General features: G+C 40.0%; 1 protein-coding gene across 3 annotated transcripts in view; it reads right to left on the bottom strand.

Annotated features, from left to right (window-relative positions):
• Window positions 1-24,395, bottom strand: part of AK5 (adenylate kinase 5) — a 237,174-nt gene extending 212,779 nt beyond the window's left edge. For 2 of the 3 annotated variants that reach the window (XM_079923258.1, XM_079923256.1), the window contains exons 1-5: window positions 23,769-24,395; window positions 19,306-19,492; window positions 12,430-12,597; window positions 8,329-8,498; window positions 8,119-8,232 (exon numbers count right to left, since the gene is read on the bottom strand). In XM_079923258.1, the coding sequence (XP_079779384.1) occupies window positions 8,119-8,232; window positions 8,329-8,498; window positions 12,430-12,597; window positions 19,306-19,492; window positions 23,769-23,828 (699 nt within the window). In that variant the 5' untranslated portion in view covers window positions 23,829-24,395. The remainder of the gene's footprint in view (window positions 1-8,118; window positions 8,233-8,328; window positions 8,499-12,429; window positions 12,598-19,305; window positions 19,493-23,768) is intronic. The other variant, XM_079923257.1, reaches the window with a different exon arrangement.
• Between the last annotated feature and the right edge of the window lie 383 nt (window positions 24,396-24,778).

Below are 24,778 nucleotides of genomic sequence, written 5' to 3'. Positions count from 1 at the left end.
GAACTATCCTTTGTAGTTTCCTTGTGTCCTATACATACCCTTTCAATAATTTTTCATAAAACTTTTCTGTTTAGCCTGTTTGCATGTTCTACATCTTTCCTGTTGGAACCTGACTGACACAGAAATCTAAAGAACGAATAGTTAACAATTTAAGGTACTATATGATAAGTGCTATACAAATATTACAGACAGTAAAATATTTTGCTCAACGAGCTGACAGTAGAGAGAAATCTCCAAGACTTGGGATCCTAAGGGAAGGTGTCCGGGGGAGGGTGAGATTTGACAAACAGCAAAAAATGACTATCAAGGAGGGACAAATCATGAGACAGCAAGGGCAAAAAGTGTTCAAGAGATGGTAAGACAAGCCAAGTCCATCTCAGATCAGATTGCACGGGGCAGTGATTTCACAGAGACTCAAGAACCCTATGACACTAATACTGAGAACACAGCTTATGTGAAATTCCTCCCATTCTAAGGAATTTCTCTCCCACTCAAGAAAGCAAGTGTGAAGACTAGTGAAGATGACATTATTGGGATAACTGTGGGCTTATGCACTAATTTCAGAACTTCAGTATTATTAGCAACAGCAGGCTTGCTTCATAACTATGGCAACACGCTATGGCTGAGAACCTTTGCTATGTGCTGTTAAACACTAAATCAATTTGCACTTTAGTGTGCTTAAGAATCAGCTTTGCTAAAGATTTTTAACTTGTTAACTTGCAGATTCTTGGGTTCCACTCACGAAAAATTCTAATCCAGTAATTCTGTGAAGGGACTTGAACAATGCACATTTTTTGGCAAGGCACGTACCTGATTCTGAAACAAACCATACAGGGAGAAACATGTTCGTGGATAGTAATTGGCATCAAAGCCTTTCGACCAGAAGAATGAATTAATGACAGTGGTCTTTTAGAAAGATTAATCTGGTCACAGGACACAAGACAGACTGGATGTGGAGAGAATAAGGACCAGAAAGGTGGAAAAGTGAAGACAATAGATGGAAGTGAGCACGTAGCACGAAAAGACTAGGAAGAAAGGAAATGAAGGGAAGGGACAGATGTGAGCGAAGTGAAGAATGAGTAGGTATTTATTTACTGAGTGTCATGGTGTGGTGGTTTAAAACATGCTGACAAGTTTTTGGGTTTTTTTTTTGACACTCTCCTAATTAAAAAAAACTGGATTCTAAGTTCCTGCTCCTTGAATATGGGAGAATTAGTGACTAATTTCTAACAAACAGAAAGTGATCGATGTGATGCATGACCTTTGAAGCTAGGGTAGGGCTTCCTCTGGCTCTCTTGGGTGACATGCCTTTGGAGCCCTGAGCTACTGTGAAGTCCAGTCACCCTGAGACCTCCATGTGATGGGATAGGAAAAGATGCTTGAGGAACTCCAGCTGTTCCACACCCCAGCTATTTGAGTCTTCCTCCCAAATCAAGCATCAGACATGTTAGTAAAGAAGCCTAACTCCAACTACCATTTAAATATGATGTCCTGAGAGATCGTGAATGTATGTATAGCTGATTCACTTTGTTATACAGCAGAAACTATCACACCGTTGTAAAGCAATTATATTCCAATAAAGATGTTAAAAAAAAAAAAAGCTTCAAGTCATTAATTCCAGGGGGAAAACATCCACATTTTCTTTACTATTTTGCATGAGCATGCTAACGCTTAGAAAAAAATTTGTTAATTAAAATTAAATCACTCCCCTTTAGAAGCAAATCAAATTTGTCTCCCTTAGGAATAGGAAATCAAATTATGAATCTGTCAAGTCAATTCACTACGAAAGCAGGATGACAGCCCTCTGAGCATTTTTCATTTTATCTCCAAGCATTTTTTAAAACTATATTTATCTAGTTGAGAATTTCTCATATATCCAATCTCACTCACTCAAACTCAGAACTTAACTCTATTCTCAGACGTAGCCATGTTTCTTAAGTCCTCATCAATGGACTGTGAGAAGTGATGTGTGCTGCCTTGGGGTCTGGGACTTAAGCAGTTGAGCACGTACCTTCTCCACTCTTCTCCCTCTTCCAACCACCTGGAAGTAACCATGGCAGCGACCTAGCTTTCACCACGCAGATGTCAACCATGTCCCAGGGAAGTGGTTATCAAAGTGTGCTCTCGAGACCCCTGGGGATTGCTGAGACCCTTTCAGGGAGGAAACAGATCAAAACTATTTTCATACTAACACTGAGAAACTGTGTGCCTTTTCACTCTCATTCTCTCACAGATGTACAGGAGTTTTCCAGGGGCTACATGAAGTGTGATATCATAGCAGCTGGACTGCAAAAGCAGACATAAGAACCCAGCTCTCTCATATTAAGCTAGAACTTAAAGGGATTTGGAAACATGTAAAGCAATGTTTCTCATGTCTTTTTTTTTTTTTTTTTTTTTTTTTTTTGTGGTACGCGGGCCTCTCACTGTTGTGGCCTCTCCCGCTGCGGAGCACAGGCTCCGGATGCGCAGGCTCAGCAGCCATGGCTCACGGGCCCAGCCGCTCCACGGCATGTGGGATCCTCCCGGACCGGGGCACGAACCCACGTCCCCTGCATCGGCAGGCGGACTCTCAACCACTGCGCCACCAGGGAAGCCCTTTCATATCATTTTTTTTTTTTTTAGTTTTGGAAAACATGATTGCTTTTCATAAAAATGTGTTATCTTTGTTAACCTGTATGGATTTATTGTAATTTTTAATGACAATATTTAAAGATTTCAGTTTTAATTTCTCATATGCTAAATATCAACAGATATAGTCCGTGTACATGAAAGCTTTTTGAATTCTTTAATAATTTTTAAAAGTGTTAAAGAGTCTTATGACCTAAAAAAACTGAGAACCATTGCCCTAGGGGCTGGAAGAACGGTAAGTTGGAAAGAACCTGCATCTGTGAATGAATGTGAGGACTGAAGCTATGAATGAATGAGGGCCCTCATTCACGGAGAGGCTGTCACATACAAGAGAAATAAGTTACTGTGTTACTCCACTGTACCACTGTCTTTCTATTATAGCATCTTGGCTTCACTCTAAAAAATACAGACAATAGTCATATGAGTAGGACACTACTACATCAAAAACTAAATTATATGGTATTGGTTTTCTTGGGCAATAAAGGTACAGATATTTTAGATCGGAAGTTGGTGACCCTTGTTATACCATTGCAAAACGATTGGTATAACTATTGTGATAACTTGGAAGGCAGACCATGTTCTTATGGAGCCCATAGTTAGAGATGAAATGGCTAGAAAGAGCTAGAATGTTAGTATGTGTTGATGTTCTCTGTTGTGTTTGGCAACATATAACAAGAAAAAGATAAGCCCAAGAAAGAACTGACCAATTTGCAAGCAGATAAAGAAAAACGAAAGTATCTGGTAATTTAAGACCTTATAAGATTGAAAAAGCCAACTGCTTCTATACCTCTAGACAGCAGAATATATGGCTAGTGCTGTTCAAAGGACTCCCAATAACTACCCAACTCCTTCCAAAAGTAGGGACCCAGCCCCAAGGCAAAACCCAGACTAAGAATGTTGCCTTCCTACCCAAGCCTGTTGTTTTATATGGCCTCAAAGTAACTGCCATCAAGATGAGAAAACAAACAAAGCAGCTTAATATCTATTGATATGTCCAGAAAAGGACTTTGAATGTAGTTACAGGTACATGGAACTACCTGCAAGCAAAAAGAGCAGAAGCCTACCAAATTTTTGAGAAAATGCAAAGCAACTATAAGCCTAGCCAGAAAAAGCTTGTGTATTTTTCACACTTAAAATACCTCCCCTAAGGAAGGCGTAGTCTCCAACTCATCACTTTGATGTGACCTGTGACCATGCAGAATAATAGACAATAAGAACTTCTCAGAGGGCCATGGGACTCAGAAGAGAACAGGCAAAGAGTTACTCCTTGAGAGAGAAAATGGAGTTGCCAATGGGCTAAGCCAGGAAATCACTCCACTTTCAGGGCAGAGACCCTTGGCAATCCCTGCCTCACAGCATTTATTTGCTGCGGTTCAGGGACTACCATTTATATTGCCCAAATTCCCTTTTCTGAATAGGAGCCTCTATTTCCCTTCTTCTGGTATTACTCCTCCATTGCTTATTGTTGGCAGGGAGGTTAGATAACTTAATGTTTATAGGTGTCTGTGATGAGGAATCAAATCTGGACCGAATGGAGAGAACTGAATATCAATAAAGATTCTCGACTTTTGAACTAGATGATGGGGTTCTGGTCTGTGTTCTTTAGGGAGAGAGTGAGTACATTCTGTATGGGAAGAAGGGAGCATGGAGACATTTGGATGGTCAGAGGGGCAAACTTGCATAGAAGCTGCTAGTCAGTTCTCCCATCCTTCCACAGTAATAGAACTGGACTAAGTTTCCCAGCCTGCCTTGCAATTACAACACATCTAAATTCTCAACAACGTCATGTGAGCAGAAGTGATGGATGCCACTTCCAGATCTGGGACTTCAGACCTTCGTGTTCTCTTCCCCTTATGTGCCAGTTGGAACCCATATGTGATGGCAACCCTGCTTCGATCAGACAGATGATGACATGGCCTAGGAGATGGCAGAACAACAACTTGGAAAAAACCTAAATGATCTCAAGGAGAAAAGCTGCCCAGTCAGTCTGGACTGTTCATGTTGACATTTTTCCCTATGAGAAAAAAAAAAATACACTTCTTTGTGCACTTAAGTGTTAGGTCTTTTTGTTACAATGGTCTTACCATCACTAGTGTATATGGCTGATGTCAGGAATCCATAGGTCTTTTTGTTACAATGGTCTTACCATCACTAGTGTATATGGCTGATGTCAGAAATCCATCTCTTCTTATGCTCTGGACCTGTGAGGAAGTCTTGGGGAAAAATTTCTGCCTGTGTGTTTATACATGTCCACATGTTCAGTTAAAAAAAAAAGCTGGTTAAAGAAAAACTTTGAGGAGTGTGGTATAATAAAATATATATATTTAGTGTTTGTCCCTGATTCCTGACACAGAGCTTCTAAAACACTTGGAATTTCCTGAGTGATAGGAATGTCTTTTGTTGTTTGTAATTAGCACCTTCTGACTACACTTGAGTCTAAGCTAATGAGGTGATTCAGGGCAGGGCCACTGGATAGCCTCAGGATGGAGTTGGTTTGCTGGGAAGACCAAGCATGAGACAAGAAGGTGAGAACTTTCAGCCCCATTCCCCCGCCTCCACGGAGGGGAAGGGGATTTGAAGACTGGGATATAAAAACTCTTCAGCAATGAAGTTTGGGGAGCTTTTGTGTTTGTGAACACACTGACGTGCTGGGAGGGAGGTGCACCCAGAGACGGCATGCAAGGTCCCTGCCATCGTCAACCCCATACCTTGCCCTACACATCTCTTCTATTTGGCTGTTCCTGAGTTGTATTCTTTTTTTTTTTTTTCTGAGTTGTATTCTTTATAATAAACTGGTAAATGTAAATAAAGCATTTTCCTGATTTCTGTGAGTTGGTCTAGTGAATTATCAAATCTGTGGGGGATGCCATGGAAAGCTCCAAATTTACAGCTGTTTGGAGAGAATACAGGTGCCCTTAGGGCTTTTGAATGATGTCTGAAGCGGGGGGCCGTCATGTAGGACTGAGCCTTAACCTGCAGCGTCTGTGCTAACTCCAGATATTTAGTGTCAGAGCTGAATTCAATTCTTGGACATCTAGTTGGTGTCAGATGATTGGAGAATTGGTGTGGAAACTCCCCACACATTTGGTGTCAGAAATGGTACCCAAAAAAATGACATCACAGGAGCTTAAGCCTATATAGGGTGTGGAGTAATAGGGACTGACCCTAACACTTTGCTTTACATAAACCCTGCAGCTTTGCCTCTGCACTCTCCGAACTCCTGCAGCTCATCAAAGACAGCACCAACTTCAGACACCACTGGACTGCCTGAGGGGGCAAGAACCTCTAGGCTGCTACAGTGGCAACCTAAGAAAATGTTACATTGGACTTTCCTAGCCTCAGAAGGGTGGCTCAGAACAGTAAATGCAAGTGACTGTACATTCTACAGAGAGATACCAGACCATCTCATGGAATCTGCTAGCAGGTGTCCCCAAACTGATACCGTGACCCTTCACCCATTGTGGTGAAGGCCCATCACTCATGACCAGGCTATAGAAGAGAAGGTGGAGATTGATCAGGTGTGCAGAGAGAGCTGCTGGAGAGTCATGCATTTTCTGCCCCTTCCTCACTACTTGCCCCATTGCAACATAAGGAAGAATTTCAGGATTCTGAGACACCACTTTAGGTTTCTGAGCCTGAACCAGGCCCAAGCTGAGGATAGCAGACATGTTAAACTGAATGAGAAACTGAAGTTTTGATTTATATTGGACTGGGCTTTTTTTTTATTAAATTTTTTTCCAGCTTTACTGAGATATAATTGTGGACTGGGCTTTTTAATACCTAAAAATGAAACTATCTGTGACCAGGAAAACTCTAGGATCTGCCTGAGTTATTATCCAGGGGAGAAGCAAGAGACATAGCATGTTTGAAAAGAGATAGATAGACAGAAAGAATCACTCAGCTTTTCTGCTTGTACTCGCCAAGTGCATTTCATTTGAAATGAAGTGTGGACCAGGTTTGGGTGTGAATTCCTGCCTGATTGGCTCTCAGGCTTCCACTGTAGCCACGAATCACATGGAATGGTTGACATAGTACCCATTTTCAACAGCAATATCATTTGGCAACAATAGCAAAAGCAAAAAATTGATTTTTCTAGTTTTTCTCTCTTCAAGGCCAGAGCAATTAGAACCAAGCCCGTAAGCTGAGTAAGATAGAGGTTCTGGACTTGCTGTGGGAGGGAGAGATCTGAGGAGGGGAGAAAGATATTGCAGCACAATAAGCATCCCCAAAACAGTTAATGTGAATATTCAAAGACAGCTTTCATGAAGCCATCTTTGGCCTTGAACTGCCTAACTCCACACTTCTTTTATATGAGACATAAACTGACAACTTATTTGACTTAGTTCTCCTTGATATAGTATCGGTCATATATTAAAGGCTTCTCTAAATAAGAAAAAGAAAAACAAGTTTGTAGAAAAATAGGCAAAGGAAAGCAGGCATTCACACAGGGAAGAAATACAAATGGTGAATAAGTATCTGAAAATATACTTAACCTCAGTAATAACTCAAGACATATAAATATAAAAAGTGAAATACTGTTTCTTACTTAACAGGTTGGCAAAAATTTTAAATATGAATTATATCTGGTTGGAAAGGGTCTGGAGAAATATACTGTTATTCAACATCGATGGGACTATAACTTGGAAAATTTTTTTTGGAGGACAGTTTGGAAATAGCTATGAAAATTAAAACTGCATTTGTATGTGAGCATGCACACATGTCCATGCCTGGGTGTGTAAAAGTGTAGTATATAGAAAAAGGCCTGGAAGGATATATAATAAGCTTAACACTATTTCTATGTCTCAGGAGAGGATGGGCAGTGGAATGGAAGAAGGCCATTAATGGACGTTCACTTTTTACACCAGGACTTAAAATTTGTTATTTTTTGTAATTAACATTTTTCAATGAAAAATTAGACACACTAGCTTTACAAAGATTAAACAGATATACAAAATATTTTAATTGATTTATTTCTCTTTCAAATAGATTATTGGGTGTTGAGCAGGCATAGTCTACTCAAATTTGAGTAAACTTTGGCACACTGAGCCCTGCCTTGTTATAGACAGGTGGTTTAGTGTTTCATACACCGGTGAAGAGGGCTTCCTTAGCTGTGAGTGTAGGGTGATATTTTACATCCCCGGGCAGTACTGAATAAGGCTTGTTTTAAGTGATTAAAGATTAAAAATACAATCTTAGGGAAAGTATTCTGAAGTAAAGGTTAGAGACATGTGCATTTTTGTTAAAAAATAATGAATTCTATTATTGGTTTTTATCTTTTCTTTTTGGCAGAGACTGTGTTCAGTTTTTAAGCATGTGTGCCAACAAAATGACCTTCTGCCAACCCAAATGAATGTACTTGTTCATTTTCAGATTAGAATTCATTCCAAATAAGAGCAAGTCTTCCAAGAAATATATATATATATATTTTAATCTCAAATATTTAAGCAAAAAAAAAAAAAGGTCATTTAAAAGATAAGGAGACATTCTTACTTGGTCCTCAAAAGATAGAGCCTGGGCAACATCTCTGGGAAATCCATCGATAACAATGCCCAATTCCTCAGGCATTTGCATCAATTTTTGTTTTATCTCTGTAATTGTTGTTTCCTTTTTTAAGAAAAAAGATGAAAAACCACAGTTAAACTTACACTCACAAGTGGTATAAAAATCTTTGCAGAATAGAAGCAAATTATACAACAGTACCTGAGGGGCCAATTCTCCAGTGGTAATTATTTTGGCAATAAGACTCCATTTCCTATTGCTGCTGGCACTGTGGATCTTCTTCCTTAATAATTCTCCCACAGAAATGTATTGAAATCCATAACGTTCAGCGATTTTCAAACTCTGAGTACCCTTTCCACTTCCGGGACCACCTATCATTTAAAACAGGCAAGATTGGGACCTTCTGATACAATAAGAAACACCCTTTCATACAACTATTATCTTCATCTTGAGATTCAGAGTCTAGACCAGTACCAGGGCAGAAACCATTCTACTTGTGGCATCTCAGTGCTACCTCTGAATGCAGAGAAGGTGTAGATTTAGCCGAGGAAAGGGTAGAATTGTCGTGATTGATGTATTAGATGAAAGAGACATTTTTTCCCTTACCGATTTTAGTAAACTACTAGTTTTAAAAATTGAATAATGCAGTTGAAAGAAAGCGCTCCTGTTTTTCTGTGTAAACTCTAATACTTTTATCCTCTGTAATCAAAGAAAAATCTATGAGATACAAAAAACAATGACTGCAATGGCAGAAATGTGTTACATCCGAACAAAGAGTTAATGTGCAGTTTCGTGAAACGTAAAAATTAGTTTTAACCAAAGGCACACCAATATTGACATGGCTTATTTAAATCTTTCTTTGAATTGTTTGTTCATCCATCTCCTTGCCTTATATCCTTTAAAATTCAAAAGAAGTTTTATGCAATAAATACGCAGAGTGAATGGAAGAGATCTTTAAGGTAGAACAATTTCGTAGAACTCATGATAGTTTTGATTTTGTGATACATTAGCATGAAATAATCAATATTTTGCAACATAAATCAATACCAATAATCAGTAACTGCCATTTATTTTTTAAAAGCATAAGCACTAAAAAATTATAAAATGTATGTCTCAGATTTTATTTCCAAATCATATTACATTATTTTAGTAAATTTATATTTCTAGACAACCTAGACTAACTGGAATCTAACTGAGCAAATTTCAAAATAAAGCACATAACAATCATCCCAGTCTGATTTGTTATTTGTTGGCAATTATAAAAATAAAATATTTTAAAATACTTAATCATAAATTATTGACTGTAGAAAAAATATTTTAAAAAGTCAATGATAATAAGTAATGAATTGTTTTTGGTGCTATTCACTGAAACATAATTATAATTGGTTAAGCAATATTAAAAATAAAAATTCAATAGAAAAGTGAGTTGATGTTGTCTCTACTAATTCAATTTATCAAGTTTTTTGGGGGGTAGCAATCATTTTACATACCATTATTTAGTATATTTTAAGAAATTCTTGTTGCAAATAACATAAGCAAAAAAGAATGGTGTTTGCTTCGCTTTGTTCTGGATTTTGTAAGAAGAGTTCTGAGTGAGTGAACTTGGTTGGCTAGGGGTTATTTCCTCTTTAAAAATTTTAATGTGCAGAATTCTAAGATCAACTAGTATACTGAGACCCTTTCCTTAACCTCAATCCCAAATAATGACCCTAATAAAACTGGTTTTTGCCTTTTCATTGCCTTATTAAACTTATGATAGAAATTTGTTTACATTTTTGACATTGTCTTTCTAAGAAACTCTAAATCCAACCCTATTAGACTTACCACTATAAACTACTACTGTATTAAATTCATTACTTCACAAATGAAAAGTTTTGGTTCCAAGTAGCTGCTCTTGGCTTATTAAGCCATGGGTAAACCATGGACTGGCTTGAAGACAAATAATTATATGATCAATGCCATCGACAAATTCAAACTAATTTGATCCCTGAAGAATGAAAATTATCTTTCATATTTTCACACCTGATCTGACAAATCATCAAAATAAGAGAACATATTGAATTTTTAAAACTTCAGACATGCTAAGAAAGTTACGGCACTTCAAGGAAAAACATTTTTTTGTCAATTAATGGAGGCATTAGCAGACAACAAAAAAATACAATTAGCACAATTGACAGAGAAGAGCATTAATTTATTGGATGAGTTTGATTACCGGAGCTTCCTAACAAACTAATCTTACTTTCTTCTCCCTGAAACCAGAGTAAGTTTAATTTTGCTATATTTATTTAATTCTACTACTTATAAATATTAGGATCCATCTAACTCTTAGATTTTATGATTATGCTAACATAAGAGAGATTCATTAATATCTGTGCCAAGAAGGTTACCTTCTTTAAAAAAAAAAAAATCTGTATTGCCAGAAGGGAAATTTTGCTTATTTGGATGTGGATATCTGTACCTCCCCCACTCTTTTTCAGGTTGGAACTAATAAAAATTTGTAAGGTTCAGGTACAATTATTTTATAATTCCTCAAAAGTCATAAAATTGTCTCAATTTTCTCAGATAACCTCAGATTCACTTTTTCTGTTCTTCTCTTATCTCAGTCCTCTAAAAGTTATTTACACTCATTGGTTCTGTATCATTCTTGTAATACATAAAATGTTACAACACACAGTGTAAGTCTAAAACCAAAATCACACCCTTGGGAAGCAAGTTGATTTTATTGAGTAAAAAAGAACTGTGAAGTGTAGGAGATTTAAGCATTTATATCTTCTCCACAGATCTTAGTTTACTGAAATAGTTTAATCATTTTCATATAAAATTCACAATGCACAAAAAATTCACATATATGTGCTGTTTTATGCAAGAACAACTTGTTTTACACCTTTTTCATGGACAATCAAGCCTTCATTTGTTTATCCTGATAATAATCGCCAATATTGTACTAACAGCAAGAAAAACAAAAATGAAAGACTATCTCATTTTAAAAAGGTGAAATAATTTCCAATTATTCTCCACCTGTAGCTCTATTTTTTAATGAAGCATTTCCTTGTCTTCTAGGTAAGGACCCCAAATTTTTAAGCACACACACAAAAATTCCACCCTCAAGAATAGAAAGAGATTTATGGCATAATAGTGGCTGCCATAAACCATGAGAATATTTTGACTTTTAGAAAGCTGATTTCTGTACTCTCGTCTTACAGTTATTTTTCTATAATATAACAATTCAGGGATAAACATATTTGCAATTTCATTTTCATTACACTTACAGATGTACAAACATCCCTCCTTCTAGACTGGTGAACTTAAATTCTTGTTCTAGTTTGGTGTGTTTATTTGCATGTTTTTTCCCCAGTTGCCATAATCGTTACATCTTCTGGGAGCAGTACTTCTTTGATTGGGGGCTGTATACATTTGGCCCTCGGTTAACAGTTACTGGCTAGAATAGCTTTAACATCTTACGCTAGATTTTTGCTTTTGGTCATCTTTGTGAAAGCTGAGTCAAATTGGAAAGTGAGACAATGACTACAAATGTTTCATGTTGACGGGGCTCTTCAAAATTTTATAGCTTTTGAGGAAGTTAGAATTTGCAAAAGTGGTCAAAAATGCATTCTGCAAAATTACTTAAGACATTTTCAATATCTAATCCTTGTGAAATGGCATCAGACTGATATTTTCATATTCAACATAAGATTCATAGTGGCAATTTAAAAAATTAACTATTATCCTTGTTATTTTCATTAATACTCAGATGTTACGTGCTGTGTAAAACACTATTCTATTAGATTTGCTTGTCTAATAACATCAAACTTAGATTTTATCATTGGTGCCAGTCTGTCATAAGGAAGATTCATTTACATGAATCTTTACCAACATATTATTATTGTTGTTTACTTTTTGCTCTGAAGTTAATAGTGAATAAAAATTCAATTTGTTGAATTAAAGGGAAAAAACACGTCATGTTTAGAAAACTTCTAATGGATTCAGCTATCTACGTTAAAAATTAAGCAAATAAAAACCATAAGATGGTAAATCTTCATTTATTACAGAGAATTTCTATGACATTGTAATGAGATTCTATAAAAGTGCAATAAGCATTAGATTATATAATTATAACAATATATGTTTTATTGAAAAGTATGCTAAAAATATTTCCATCCTCTGTCTCTCAAGCTTTTGTTTCCATTGTTTGTCATTATCCAACTACTTGCAAATATGATGTATAGTTGACATAAGTTTTGAAATGTAAATATATAAACAAAGTGAGCAACAGTATGAAAATTTTGCTTTCTGTCCTCGTACCTATGACAAGAATGATTTTGGGTCGAGGTCTAGTAGGATCAAAGACCTCATACTCCTCAATTAACTCCGCAGTCTCTGAGAGGTCTGTGTCACTTTCTATGGAGAATTGATGGATTGGAGGGAGCCGATCATACCGTCGATAAGGAAAGTTTGAATTTTCAGGCATTACTGCAAAAGAGTAAGATAACTTTGAAACGGAAAAAAAAGCACAATAAAACATTTTTTTGCACTTAACCAATTAGTTGAAGAAATTTAAAAATGAAATGAGTCTGATTTTTTTCAACTGGAAGAAGACTCCTGTCCCCTTAAGTCGTCAGCAAACTTTTCCTTAAAGGGCCAGATAATCAACATTGTGGGCTTTGAGGAACAGAGAGTCTCATACTCCACTTAGCCAGGAAAACAGTTGTAGACAATAAATAAACAAATGGGGACTTCCCTGGTGGCTCAGTGGTTAAGAATCCGCCTGCCAAGGCGTGGTACACGGGTTCAAGCCCTGGTCGGGAGGAACCCACATGCCGCAGAGCATCTAGGCCCATGTGCCACAACTATTGAGCCTGTGCTCTAGAGCCCACGAGCAACAGCTACTGAGCCCGCATGCCACAGCTACTGAAGCCCGTGCACCTAGAGCCCGTGCTCCACTGCAAGAGAAGCTGCCACAATGAGAAGCCTGAGCACCGCAACGAAGAATAGCCCCTGATCACCCAACTAGAGAAAGCCCGCACGCAGCAACGAAGACCCAACATGGCCAAGAATTAAATCAATCAATCAATCAATCAATCAATAAACAAATAAACAAATGGATGTGCTCGTGTTCCAATTAAACTTTGTTTATAAAAAACAGGCAGTGAGGGGCTTCCCTGGTGGCGCAGTGGTTGAGAGTCCGCCTGCCGATGCAGGGGACACGGGTTCGTGCCCCGGTCCGGGAAGATCCCACATGCCGTGGAGCAGCTAGCCCCATGAGCCATGGCCGCTGAGCCTGCGTCTCCGGAGCCTGTGCTCCGCAATGCGAGAGGCCACAGCAGTGAGAGGCCTGCGTACCGCAAAACAAAATAAAACAAAACAAAACAGGCAGTGAGCCAGACTTGGCCATGGGTCATAGTTCGCCAACCTCTGCCCTCGAGGAACCTTCTTAAGTACTGCCTAGTCTTGCTTGGTAGTTGGTATACATCCTAGTCACCGAAAACGGTGCTCCTAGAGTTTTGTAGCACACACCTTCACAACTTTCATAACCATATGCAGCTGCCGATCGAGGCAATGCTTATGCACAACGTGTTTCATTTATCCATAAATATAGATACGCAATCACTATGATCCAGGTACTCTGCTGTAGTCCAGTGGAATGGCTTGGTGGCATAATGCCCAAAAACTTAAGGTACTGTCACAAGACAGGTAAAGAGCAGCAAACAATTTCTATATTTGGAACATCTTTCAACATCACTTAACTTTACATTCTCAATATTTATTATCTTTAATCTCCTTGATTTAAAAAGGTAACTATGAAGATTTAAATTTACATCTACAACAGCAATAAATCTTTGCTATTTATTGTCAGACATGTTAGTGTGTTGAGGATGGTTCAGTAGAAGAATACAGTAAGAGGTAGTCCTGTCCCCACAGAGCTTACAAACTAGAGCTCACATGCTTATATCTGAGAGCGGTATGCACACCAGGCAGGATAAGTGCTAAAATGAATATCTCTTATGGTAAACACCATAGGAGTTCAATTGATGGGTAGATCCATTTAGGCAGGAGTGGTAGAAAAAGACTGCAAAAGAGGCAGGCCTTGAACTTCGAAAGACTAGAACAGGTGATGAAAAGTGGAAAGTATTTCTCAGTTGGTAGAAACGAAACACAAAGACTCAGAATCGGAAATCCAAATGACATGTTCAAATAGATCAGAGGACAGAGCTGGCAAGCCCAAGTGAGGCAGATGCTCTCTACCAGCTATTGCTGTTTGACTCATGGATCTTTCCTTCCTCATTCATGTGCTGGTATTCAAGGAGGCAAAGAGAAGCCCTAACTACCCAAAAAGCACCTGCACAAAGGAGACGGAGGTCACCTGGCCTGCCATGAGTAATTTGGCTAAGCAGATTACTGGATTTTAGCAAGGCATAATACTCACATTTCCTCTGGAGATCAGGTAGAACTTTCCATTCTCTGTTGATACAGTAAATGAGGTCATTGACTACTGACTCATGGAACTCACTTTAATTCCACGAAAAGAGTGAAGTAGTCTACAGATGACAGTGGATATTCTTTTTTTTTTAATTTTATTTATTTTTGGCTGTGTTGGGTCTTCGTTGCTGTGTGCAGGCTTTCTCTAGTTGTGGCGAGCAGGGGTTACTCTTCACTGCAGTGTGCAGGCTTCTCACTGCGGTGGTTTCTCTTGTTGTGGAGCATGGGCTCTAGGCGCCTGGGCTTAGTAGTTGTGGCACGTGGGCTCAGTAGTTGTGGCACGTGGGCTCTAGAGCGCAGGCTCGGTAGTTGTGGTGCACGGGCTTAGCTGCTCCGCAGCATGTGGGATCTTCTTGGACCAGGGATTGAACCGGTGTTCCCTGCATTGGCAGGCGGATTCTTATCCACTGCGTCACCAGGGAAGTCCCGACAGTGGGTATTCTTTAGAAAATTCTGGGAAGAGCTATGTCAGGAAAGGCACTAACAATATTATCCAGTTCTGCCTTGAAATTGAACGGCTTCACCCAATGCAGGGCAAAACTCTAAGCATTATCATTGATTACCTTCTTCCCTTACTCTTCATATCTATTCCCATAGACTTCTCTCCAAAGCATATCCCAAATGCACACGTTTTTCTCCATCTCCACTACCACAACTCATCCCCAAGCCGCCATCATTTATCTGGACTACTGTAGACTCTACGAGTTGCTTGCTCCTACACCACAGTCCATTGCTTGAAATGTTCTTTCCTTGTTGATCCCATGGCTGACTGCTTCTTGTCATTCACACCTCAGCTTAAATGTCACCTCCTATAAGAGGACTTTACTGACCTTTTAATCTAGGGTAGCCAGCCAGTTAATTTCAAGGACATCATCCCTTACAATAATGCTCTGCACAGCACCTACCACTTCACCATTGTTTGTCCTCTCCCACTAGAATAAGTTCTATAACAGCAGGGACCTTTCCTATCTGGAACTTTGTATCCCTGGGAGCTAGAACTATGCTTGGCACAAAGTTAGTGTCCAATAAATACTTGCTGAACCAATAACAAAGAGAACAATCTTGCTGAAGTAGATGGTGCCCATGGAGAAAAGCCAGAAGATGGGTAGGTAGAGTGTGGCCACAATGTGGAGGGCCTTGATCACCAGGGTAAAGGGTTTAGCTTTAATCTGGTAGAAAGCCAGTGGAGGTTTCTGGGGGGTAGAGAAATGACATGATGAAATATGAAATATATTTTTTAGGAAAATTAACCTGGTGGTGATTAGAATGGATTTGAGTAGGGAGAAACTAGGAGCAGAAAGGGTAGCAGCTAGGAGGCTGTTAAAAGTAGTTCACAGGCAAGAGGTGAGGGCTTAGACTAGAGGGGAAGTAGGGGAAATGGAAATGAGTGGTTGGATATGAAGGACATGATTCGGATTCAGATATGAGAGATGACAGAAGATGACAGCTCAAAAACAATTGCCAGGTGTCAAGTCTAAAACAATAAGGAACATATTGCATTTCATCCAGTATCTTTCCACCCTCTCTTTTATGCTCTAGAAATACTGGGCTTCTCTCCTTCCTGTCTTTATCCTGGCTTCTTCCTCTATGTCAGAAATCTCTGTTCTCTGTTCACTAGTATACTCTCATCTCCATCCTTCTCTAGGTGACACCTACTCATCTCTCCGTCTCTTAGTATTAGCATATCACTTCTTCCAGGAAGCCTACCCTGAACTCCGGCTTAGGTTGGATCCATCTGCCTGTTAATATGGTTAGTTTTATAGCATATGGTATTTTCTATAGCATCCATTGTGCTTCTAATTATATTTTTAACACCTGACTTCATCACTATAGGGCAGGTGCCATGTTTGTTCATAAGGGCAGGCGCCATGTTTGCTATTTTTTGGTGGTTACATTCTCGGTCTTAAAAGAGTGTCTGACACATAGTAGTACTCAATAAGTGGAGGAGGGCTGGTTTTGAAGCAAATATGATATGTTTGGTTTTGGACATGTTGAGTAAAGCTGACAATGAGATATTCCAGAAGAAAAGCTCTATGGAGAGTTGGAGCTATGGGACTAAAACTCTTATTTGTGAGTAATTATTTGTTCAATTGTATACAAACGGTAGAAAAAAATGGCTGCTCACCTCATATTTACGGTACAATGCTTTAAAGAACTGTCAGCTAATAATTTATCCTTGCTTTTATCATATTTTTACTTAGGAAAGTAATTTGCTTACAAATTATTAAAATGTTCTATTTCACGGAATAGTTTTTCATGATAATTATATATTAGCATGGTTATGTCAATATTTCAGCAAAAAAATGCATGAATCACTTTTTGTTCCTAGACATAATAATAGTGCTTACAGTTACAGGGAAGTTAGCAATTTTGTCAATTTTAATAAGCTATTCTGTAAATCATAGTTAAAAACCTACAAAGCACACACGTGCAAAGCATTTCATAAAATAATATTTTATTATTATAGGATTAATCAGTTTAGAAACCATTTTCTGTCTTTTAGCCTACATTCCAGATATTAAACAGTGTGATACAACATTCTTGTCACTATAGTATGTGAAAGGTTTTATTTGATGATTAATTAAAAGATCTCTGAGTTGGAATTCTGGTAAAGTACTAGCAGATATGGAGATTCTAAAATTAACTAGTGATTTCAGTTCTAATGAAAGTTAAATCTACATTTTCCATTCCTATTTTAGCTTATCCTGCTAGATCAAGAGTTCCAAACTGGTCATCTGTGGGCCCAACGTAGCCTCATAGATGTGCTTTGTTCAGCTCGACATTTTTCCAAAATTTGTGCTTGACTCCCTTTAGACAATGATTGTTCACTCTAGTTCTGTTCTCTAGTTTGACCACAGTCTCCACCATTCTCTATTACATACTTGGCCTGCCTGGCTTCTACATATAATCAAGTCAAGTAACAGTATAAAACAGAAGCATTCAAATTCATTTTGTTACAAAATGGCCACCTTATATAACCAGCTTTTCGACTAAGTGAATGTCACATCCTCTTAGACTTAAATTTAAGAACATAAAAATATCTTAGACTAAATCCAGTAATACCTAAGGTTTGTTAGTGCTTTAAGGTTTAAAAAGAAATTCCCCATATTTATGTCACTTGATTTAACAAGGGCCTAGGGCATGTATTTAACATTGAGCCAGATTCTAACATATGATGACACCCTGGGAAGGAAGTTAGCCCTTTTGGGAAGGTGTATGAACCCTTCAAGCTCACAAAAATATCATTTTATTCACTTAAGCAGTAATTTACCAAGTGGTGTGCTGCAGTGGTAACTGCTTAAAGGTTCTCTCTTGAGCACCCAAGCCTAAATCACCTAGTGGTGACCCTGGATTGACAGGGAAGGAGTCTTCTCCTCTCTGGAGATGTTTCTGAGACAACGTCATTTCTGCTTTTTTCTCCCTGCTTGTGTTTCTTAAAAATTAACACACTCTGACTTTTCCCCACATCATGTTCAAATAAAATCTAAGTGGGTCATGACTAAGTAAGATAAAACAAATTAAGATTTATTTCCCCCTTGTATTTATTGCAAATAGAATTGTCTCCACTTCAAATTCTGTCTGTATAACTGAAACTTTTCATGGTACAATTTTTGAGAATGGCTTAAATTTTGAAAACAGAATGATTTGGGCCACTGGGAAAGAATTAATTGGTTTCCTCTGATTGGAACTGATTTCATTTTGCACATACTATTGTACTTCTCAATTTTATCTGGAGCCCAAAAGGCTGCTTAGCTGATTTTGAACTAATTTTGATAAGCACATATTTCAGAAAGCTGGAATACCATGAATCTCCTCTAGTGAATTCCAGTTCTTAGTTCCAAACTATCCCTAAAACTGTTAAACAAGTTTATGCATCCCATTTCTTTTGTAGCACCCAAATGCCTAATCTCATGCATTGCATTCAGTAGCTGCTAAATAAATCCTTCTTCAGTTAACTGGTATAAACTTTACATGCATTTATGCAGATGCATTAATATGAACTCTGAATTTGGAAACACAGTAATAAGTTAAATCTCTTCTGAGTTAATCAAAAAATGTGGTAGTTATACAATAACTATCAATTCTGTCTGTCAACTACTCATTTATTTGGAAAAGTCTAATTTGCAATTTTAAGAAAAATTCAGTTTGCTAATGTAATTCATTTTACAAAATAACGAAGTCAGGACTTCCCTGGTGGCGCAGTGGTTAAGAATCCACCTGCCGATGCAGGGGACAAGGATTCGAGCCCTAGTCCGGGAAGATCCCACATGCCACAGAGCAACTAAGCCCGTGCGCCACAACTACTGAGTCCGCATGCCACAACTACTGAAGCCCCCGTGCCTAGAGCCCATATTCCACAACAAGAGAAACCACAGCAATGAGAAGTCCGCGCACCGCAATGAAGACCCAACGTAGCCAAAAATAAATTAATTAATTAAGAAGAATAAACAAAATTAATGAAGTCAGTAAAAAATTTCATTGAGCTTACAAAATTACATACAACGGTATGTAATTTTGTTTGTCTTATCATGGAGGTGATTAGAATTAGTAGCAGAGACAGAATAGTCACATTCCAGGGCCAAATATCCTTTTAGGTGCTGGGAAACCTACTAAATTAAATCATTGCCTACAGTTTGTATGATAGGTTTTAAAGAAAATTGCTCTAAGTATAAACTGTCTATTATTCTACAAATACATTACCATTTCTTAGAAAGGATCTCCGTGACTGCCCTCCATTGAGCGGAGGTAAGGTCTTCTTCTCCTGGCTTACAAATGAATCCCACTTCACCTTGTCACAGCCGCCTAGTTCCTTTACTTTCTGTAAACAACTTTCCAAGTACTCTACTGGGTCTTCAGGCTTAGAACACATCAGTCCATTCAAAAGGCTCTGAAATACAACACAATATGCCCACAGAAAATATGTTTTTAAACCACCTTTGTCAAAATAGTGTATATCCCGTCTTTAAATTCTGGGTTGTTTTGATTCTTTGCATTTAAAAAAAAATAAACAATTAGAGTTGAAATTATGCTCTGATTGAATAATTAAAATACCCCCTTATATCCTTGACCAATTAGTTTTCAGCTCAGTATTCTGTCTTTTAAACCATTAAGGCCAACTATACTGTTTAAAATAGAAGAACCTTATCAATATGAGATAAAGTGCAGTGTGTAAAAATGCCCCAGTCATGATTTATCTCATTCCTACCCATCCTTAAAGGCTCCAAGCCTCAGTTTCAGAGGATTTTTTAAGGATTAAAAAATGTAAATATTTTGTAAATATAATGTATTTTACATACATATAATGTACGTAAATATTTGTAAAGTACATATTAAGTGCCTGGAACATAGTAAATAATAAATGTTGGTGGTTGTAATCATCATCGTCATCATCATCATCATCAGGAAGTCTCCCCTGAGCCCTCAGGTTGGCTTGTGGACCCAACACCCTTCCTTGGTGTTCATGATACCCAGAAAAAACTATCTTACCTGTCATTCATACTAAAACCACCAGTTTATGTGTTGGTCTCCTCTTCTAACCTACAAACTCTTCAACAATACAGTGTGGGTCTTATTTATTTCACAATATCCAGCCTCTGACACTTTCCCTCGCACAAGGTAGGTACATACTGAACTGTTCTCTACTTAGAAAAAAAAATTTCACTCAAAATATAAAGACTGAGTTTAAATAAACACATTTGATATATAATAAATCACTACAATATCCATTGATATTACAGAGGAAAACCTGGTGTCTGATATTTCATAAGTATTAATTTCTAAAAATGCTATAAATTTGGAAATGCTGATTCCTGGGAACTGAACTGATGTGCAAAATATTTTCCTTTGGAGTATTTCATGGAAAAAGCATAGAGGATTATTACCACCATTATTAATGCACAAAACATACACCTTTGAAAAGCTGACATCTTTCCTAAATACAGTATTTTATTTTCAAATTATTCTTGTGCAATTTGCTCTAAATGGTAGGCAGTTCCTACCAGGTACATTTGTTCTCTGAAATCCTAAATAACGTAGGTTAGAATGTTCAATCAGAGGAGTTCAACTGCAGAGGGAGCAGAAAAAACTAACCTGGGCATCCACAACCAGTTTTTATGTCAGGGTCTGTGCTACACACACACACATTGCGTTTAACTCCTCGGATTCCTCCTACCTCAATGTAGCTAACTCTGTGGCAGGGCTTACTCAGTATCTTTGCATGCTTTAGCTTACCCAATGCACTTCCAGCCCTACGTGGCATTATTATCACCATTTATAGACTAGGAAATCCTGGCTCAGAGATGTTAGTGAGTTGATCTAGGTTACTCAGCTAGAAACTCGTAGGCCTAGGATTCCAAGTCAATGGTTTTGATTCCAAAACCCATATATTCCTCTCTCTACATCTTACAAAAAATATGATATGGGATTTAAAAAGTGCCAGATTTTCTGTGCCCCATACATAATCCAACTGCAATTCAAGTCACTCAAGATTAGGTTTTTAGTTTTTTGATCCCTATTATTGCCTAAAATGAGTGAACGCACTCAATGAAGATTTTTTTTTTTTACTGGAAACTATGGTTCCAGCCTCCCTAAACATACCTGACTCCACAAAGGGTACTGATTTTAGAAGGAGGAATGAGGTCCACTCCTTCATAGATAATTTAAATCCATTCTTCTAACAGTCAGCCAGAATCGGGGATCCAAAACAACCAGCAAACATTTTTTACTCGTTCTACTTGAGTCAACCCTTTGAGAACCGGAACAATCTAATTTGACTTGCCCCAGTATTCAAATTAATTGCCAAATCTTTGCTCTAAGGTACAGCGATACAAGATCAATATACACACCATAAGGTTAACTAGAGTTAAGAACTCATCTAAAAATGGAAACACATTTCAAACTTGAACCTACCAGAGATATCCCATTTAGCCCATATGATGTTTCAAGTCAGAAAGAAATCTGAAAAGGTCAGTTAGATACAGCTAGTTGCTTGACAATATGTAGATTCAATAATCAATCACTTGGTCTACAATGGTGTCTAGTATCCACAACTGTGCCCAATGTTTTGGGCTTGATAGATATCTAACTGCTAAACTTTGTATGCCTAGAAACTTTGTATACCTACACTGTGGTTTTGAGGGAGAAAATCTCCCTCAAACTTAAAGTGTTTGGTTTAAGTTTGGAAACTTAAAGCGTTTGGTTTAAGTTTGGAAACTTAAAGCATTTGGTTTTGCTGTCTACACTCATCACATGGAGAACTGCCAAGTTTTACTTCTCTCTTGTGCTGTGCACAGCACAGATTCTTCTTACTGGAAGGATGGAGCTTTTGGAGGTCACCAGCAGTCTCCTTCCAGCTTCCCATTGCCTTGGATTGCATTTAAGTACACTGTATATCTGTATTTCACCTAAGCAAGTTGACTTCCCTTTCAGGGTGTGCACTATTTTAAAACATCACATTCATATGCAGAAAAGCCAAGGAAAAGCATAGCACCTGAACAAAAATGCCTGCCATCACTTATTTGCACAGTGTAGATTTTCATACACAAGCTATCAAAATCCTCTGTGGTTACCAAGGCGGAAAAACAGTACTCACATTTATATAGAAAAAAAAGGTGTACTATTAAGAAGCACTTTGCAATCAGGTGGCCCTGCTGCAGATGTTTCTAATTACTCTTTTAGGGATGACATTGATCTCAGTAGCAGTATTTATGACAAAACCCTGCAAGCTCTTCATCTCCATATTTAGTTTTTGAAAATTAAAAAAAAAGAAAAGAAAAACTCTTAACGAGAATCCTGCATACCCCCAAGACCTGTCCTTATGCAACACCTCCTGATTATTTTCAAATACTAGTAACACACTTGCTAGATTGGGGTTTCACATACTAGGCTTGTGCTCAGTGGGTGATTTACCTGGAAATCTTGTCTTCAGATGGACCTGAAACCGGTGGCTTATGGAGGTGAGAGGAAAATGGAGATCTGTAATTATGGCGGCCCATTTAAAGATAATTTGGGAAAACAGAGACAAGATTATTTTCCCAAGTAGTGTTATAAAATTCCTTTTAGCAGAACAAACCCCCCAAATAGGAGAACGAGCAACGCATAACTTTTAGTTTACTGTATCAGTCCACAGTCTATCACCTTTCAGAAATGGGGGAACAGGTTTCAGAGGTCGCTCTATGAAGCTTGGCTCGCTTCCATTTTTTTTTTTTTTCCCTTAACCTAAGTAAAAACACATAGGATTCAGGAATGTTCTAAAATTCAAATACGGAGAGAAGGAAAGGAAACAAGACGATCCGCGACGTAGCCTATGGTTTAGAACTAACCAAGGTTATAGTTCATCCATCAAGCCTCCTCTCCCACATTCCCAAAGTGTTCCCCATTTCCCGGGTCTCTGGTGCAGATGATGCTGTGATGCGGTCGGAAGACAGAGCAACAGGAGTCACGCCCGCCTCGCCACTCCCTCTCCGATTCGCCTTCTCTACATGGGTTGGTGAGGACAGGCGAAAGCTATGGGCTGGGGAGGTGAGGAAGGAGAACCATCCCTTCCAAGGTGACGGGAAAAGGTGCTCAGGAGTTCATTCACCGAAAGCGCAGAGCAGCGCTGGGTGAGAGCCACCCGGGAGGTAGCGCTGCACTTGATGGGTTTGGATTTGTTTTTTGCATCTTCATCCCTCTCCCCCAAGCTGTCCCTGTGGTGGGCTGCGTTCGTCCTCACTTCCCCGTCAACACGGGGGTCCCAACCCTCGGCGCGCGAAGGGACTAAGGCTCTCGATTCCCAGTTCCGAGTCCTTGCTGGCTGCTGGGCGCCAGCGTACCCACCTGGCCTGATCCTCACCCCGGGAGAGCGCGGCCGGCCGCTGCCAGCAGCCCATCCTGGGGGTCCACATGGGAGGGATGCGCTGGGGGCAGCCTGCTTCCAGAACCCTGTTCGAAGACTGAAACTTGATTTTCGAGATGGAGGCTTCTGAGTCCAGCCTTCCGACAAGGACCCCGCAACCCGCCAGACAGGCAGCTACCCCTGGGCAAGCAGGCGAGCAAGCTTCCGCAAGCGTCTTCACTTCCGTGCCCCGCGTCGGCAAGGTGGGACGGCGAACGGCCTCTCACCCCGAGCCCCGGGGATGCCCTCCCCGACCCTCCCGTCCTCTCTGCCAGACCTAGCCCCCTACCTCGAAAAGCTGCGGGATTTCCCTCCGGGCCAGATACTCCTTGGCTTCGTTGGTGTTCATGGCTGTTCCGCGCGCGCCCTGGGGCGCAGGCGGGAGGCTCCCGGGCTGCGGCGATCAGGGCTGGGGCTGGCGGTGTCCACACCGAACACCGCGCAGCCCTCGCTCTCACGCGGAAATACGCGCTCGGCTCTGCCTACCCAGGCCGGGCCCCCCTCCGCCTCTCCGTGGCGACTGTAGTCTCAGAGCTCCCACCGCCCCCTCCTCGGTGCTGGTCCCCACGCCGGAGCTGCGGGCTCGGAGCCGCGGCTTCCCGGGCTCTAGGCTGCGCGGCCGCCAGCGGAGGGGCGGAGGGGGCGGAGGGAGCGGAGGGAGCGGAGGAAGGAGAACAGCGCGGCGGACGCCAGGCAGCAGCCCGCCCGACGCCAGGCAGCAGCCCGCCCGCCTGCTTGTCCCGCTCGGCGCGCCGCGCTCTGAGCCTCCCGTATGCGGGCGGCGACGGCGGCGGCCAGTCACGCTGCTCGAGCGGAGCGTGGCGCGGGGGTGGGGAAGGGTGAGCGCGGGGGGCTCGCAGTCACGCCCCCCGTGTCACACCACCGCCTGGCGCGCTTCCCTGCGCGCGCCGACCCCGGAACGCAGCAACCTGGGACCAGTTGGCCAAAGGAACAGAGTCGGGGTCTGTAGCAATGTGCGACCCTTTCACCTCTCCCGACCCCCCCACCCGACCCCGACCCCCCCCCCCCCCGCCGCCACACGAGTTACTCGTGCATGCCCGAGGAGCTCCCAGGAAGAAACCTAATTGTCACAGAATTTATCATTTATTCCTAAGGTTACCGGTGTTTCATAACAGGGAGCTGGGAGTAAGGAGAAAAGGGGATTGAGGGTGTTGACTCCATCCCCTTAAGATAATTTTTAGATCTTGAGTATTTCTATCCTTCAGGAACGTTTTGCTAGCTGGTCTCGAATTTTTTTCCTTGTTAGTGTCACAAATCCTTACAGATTTCAGAATAAGG

The sequence above is a fragment of the Stenella coeruleoalba genome (assembly GCF_951394435.1).
Source record: "Stenella coeruleoalba genome assembly, chromosome: 1".
NCBI lineage: Eukaryota > Metazoa > Chordata > Mammalia > Artiodactyla > Delphinidae > Stenella > Stenella coeruleoalba.
This window is presented reverse-complemented; position numbering and strand designations above follow the sequence as displayed.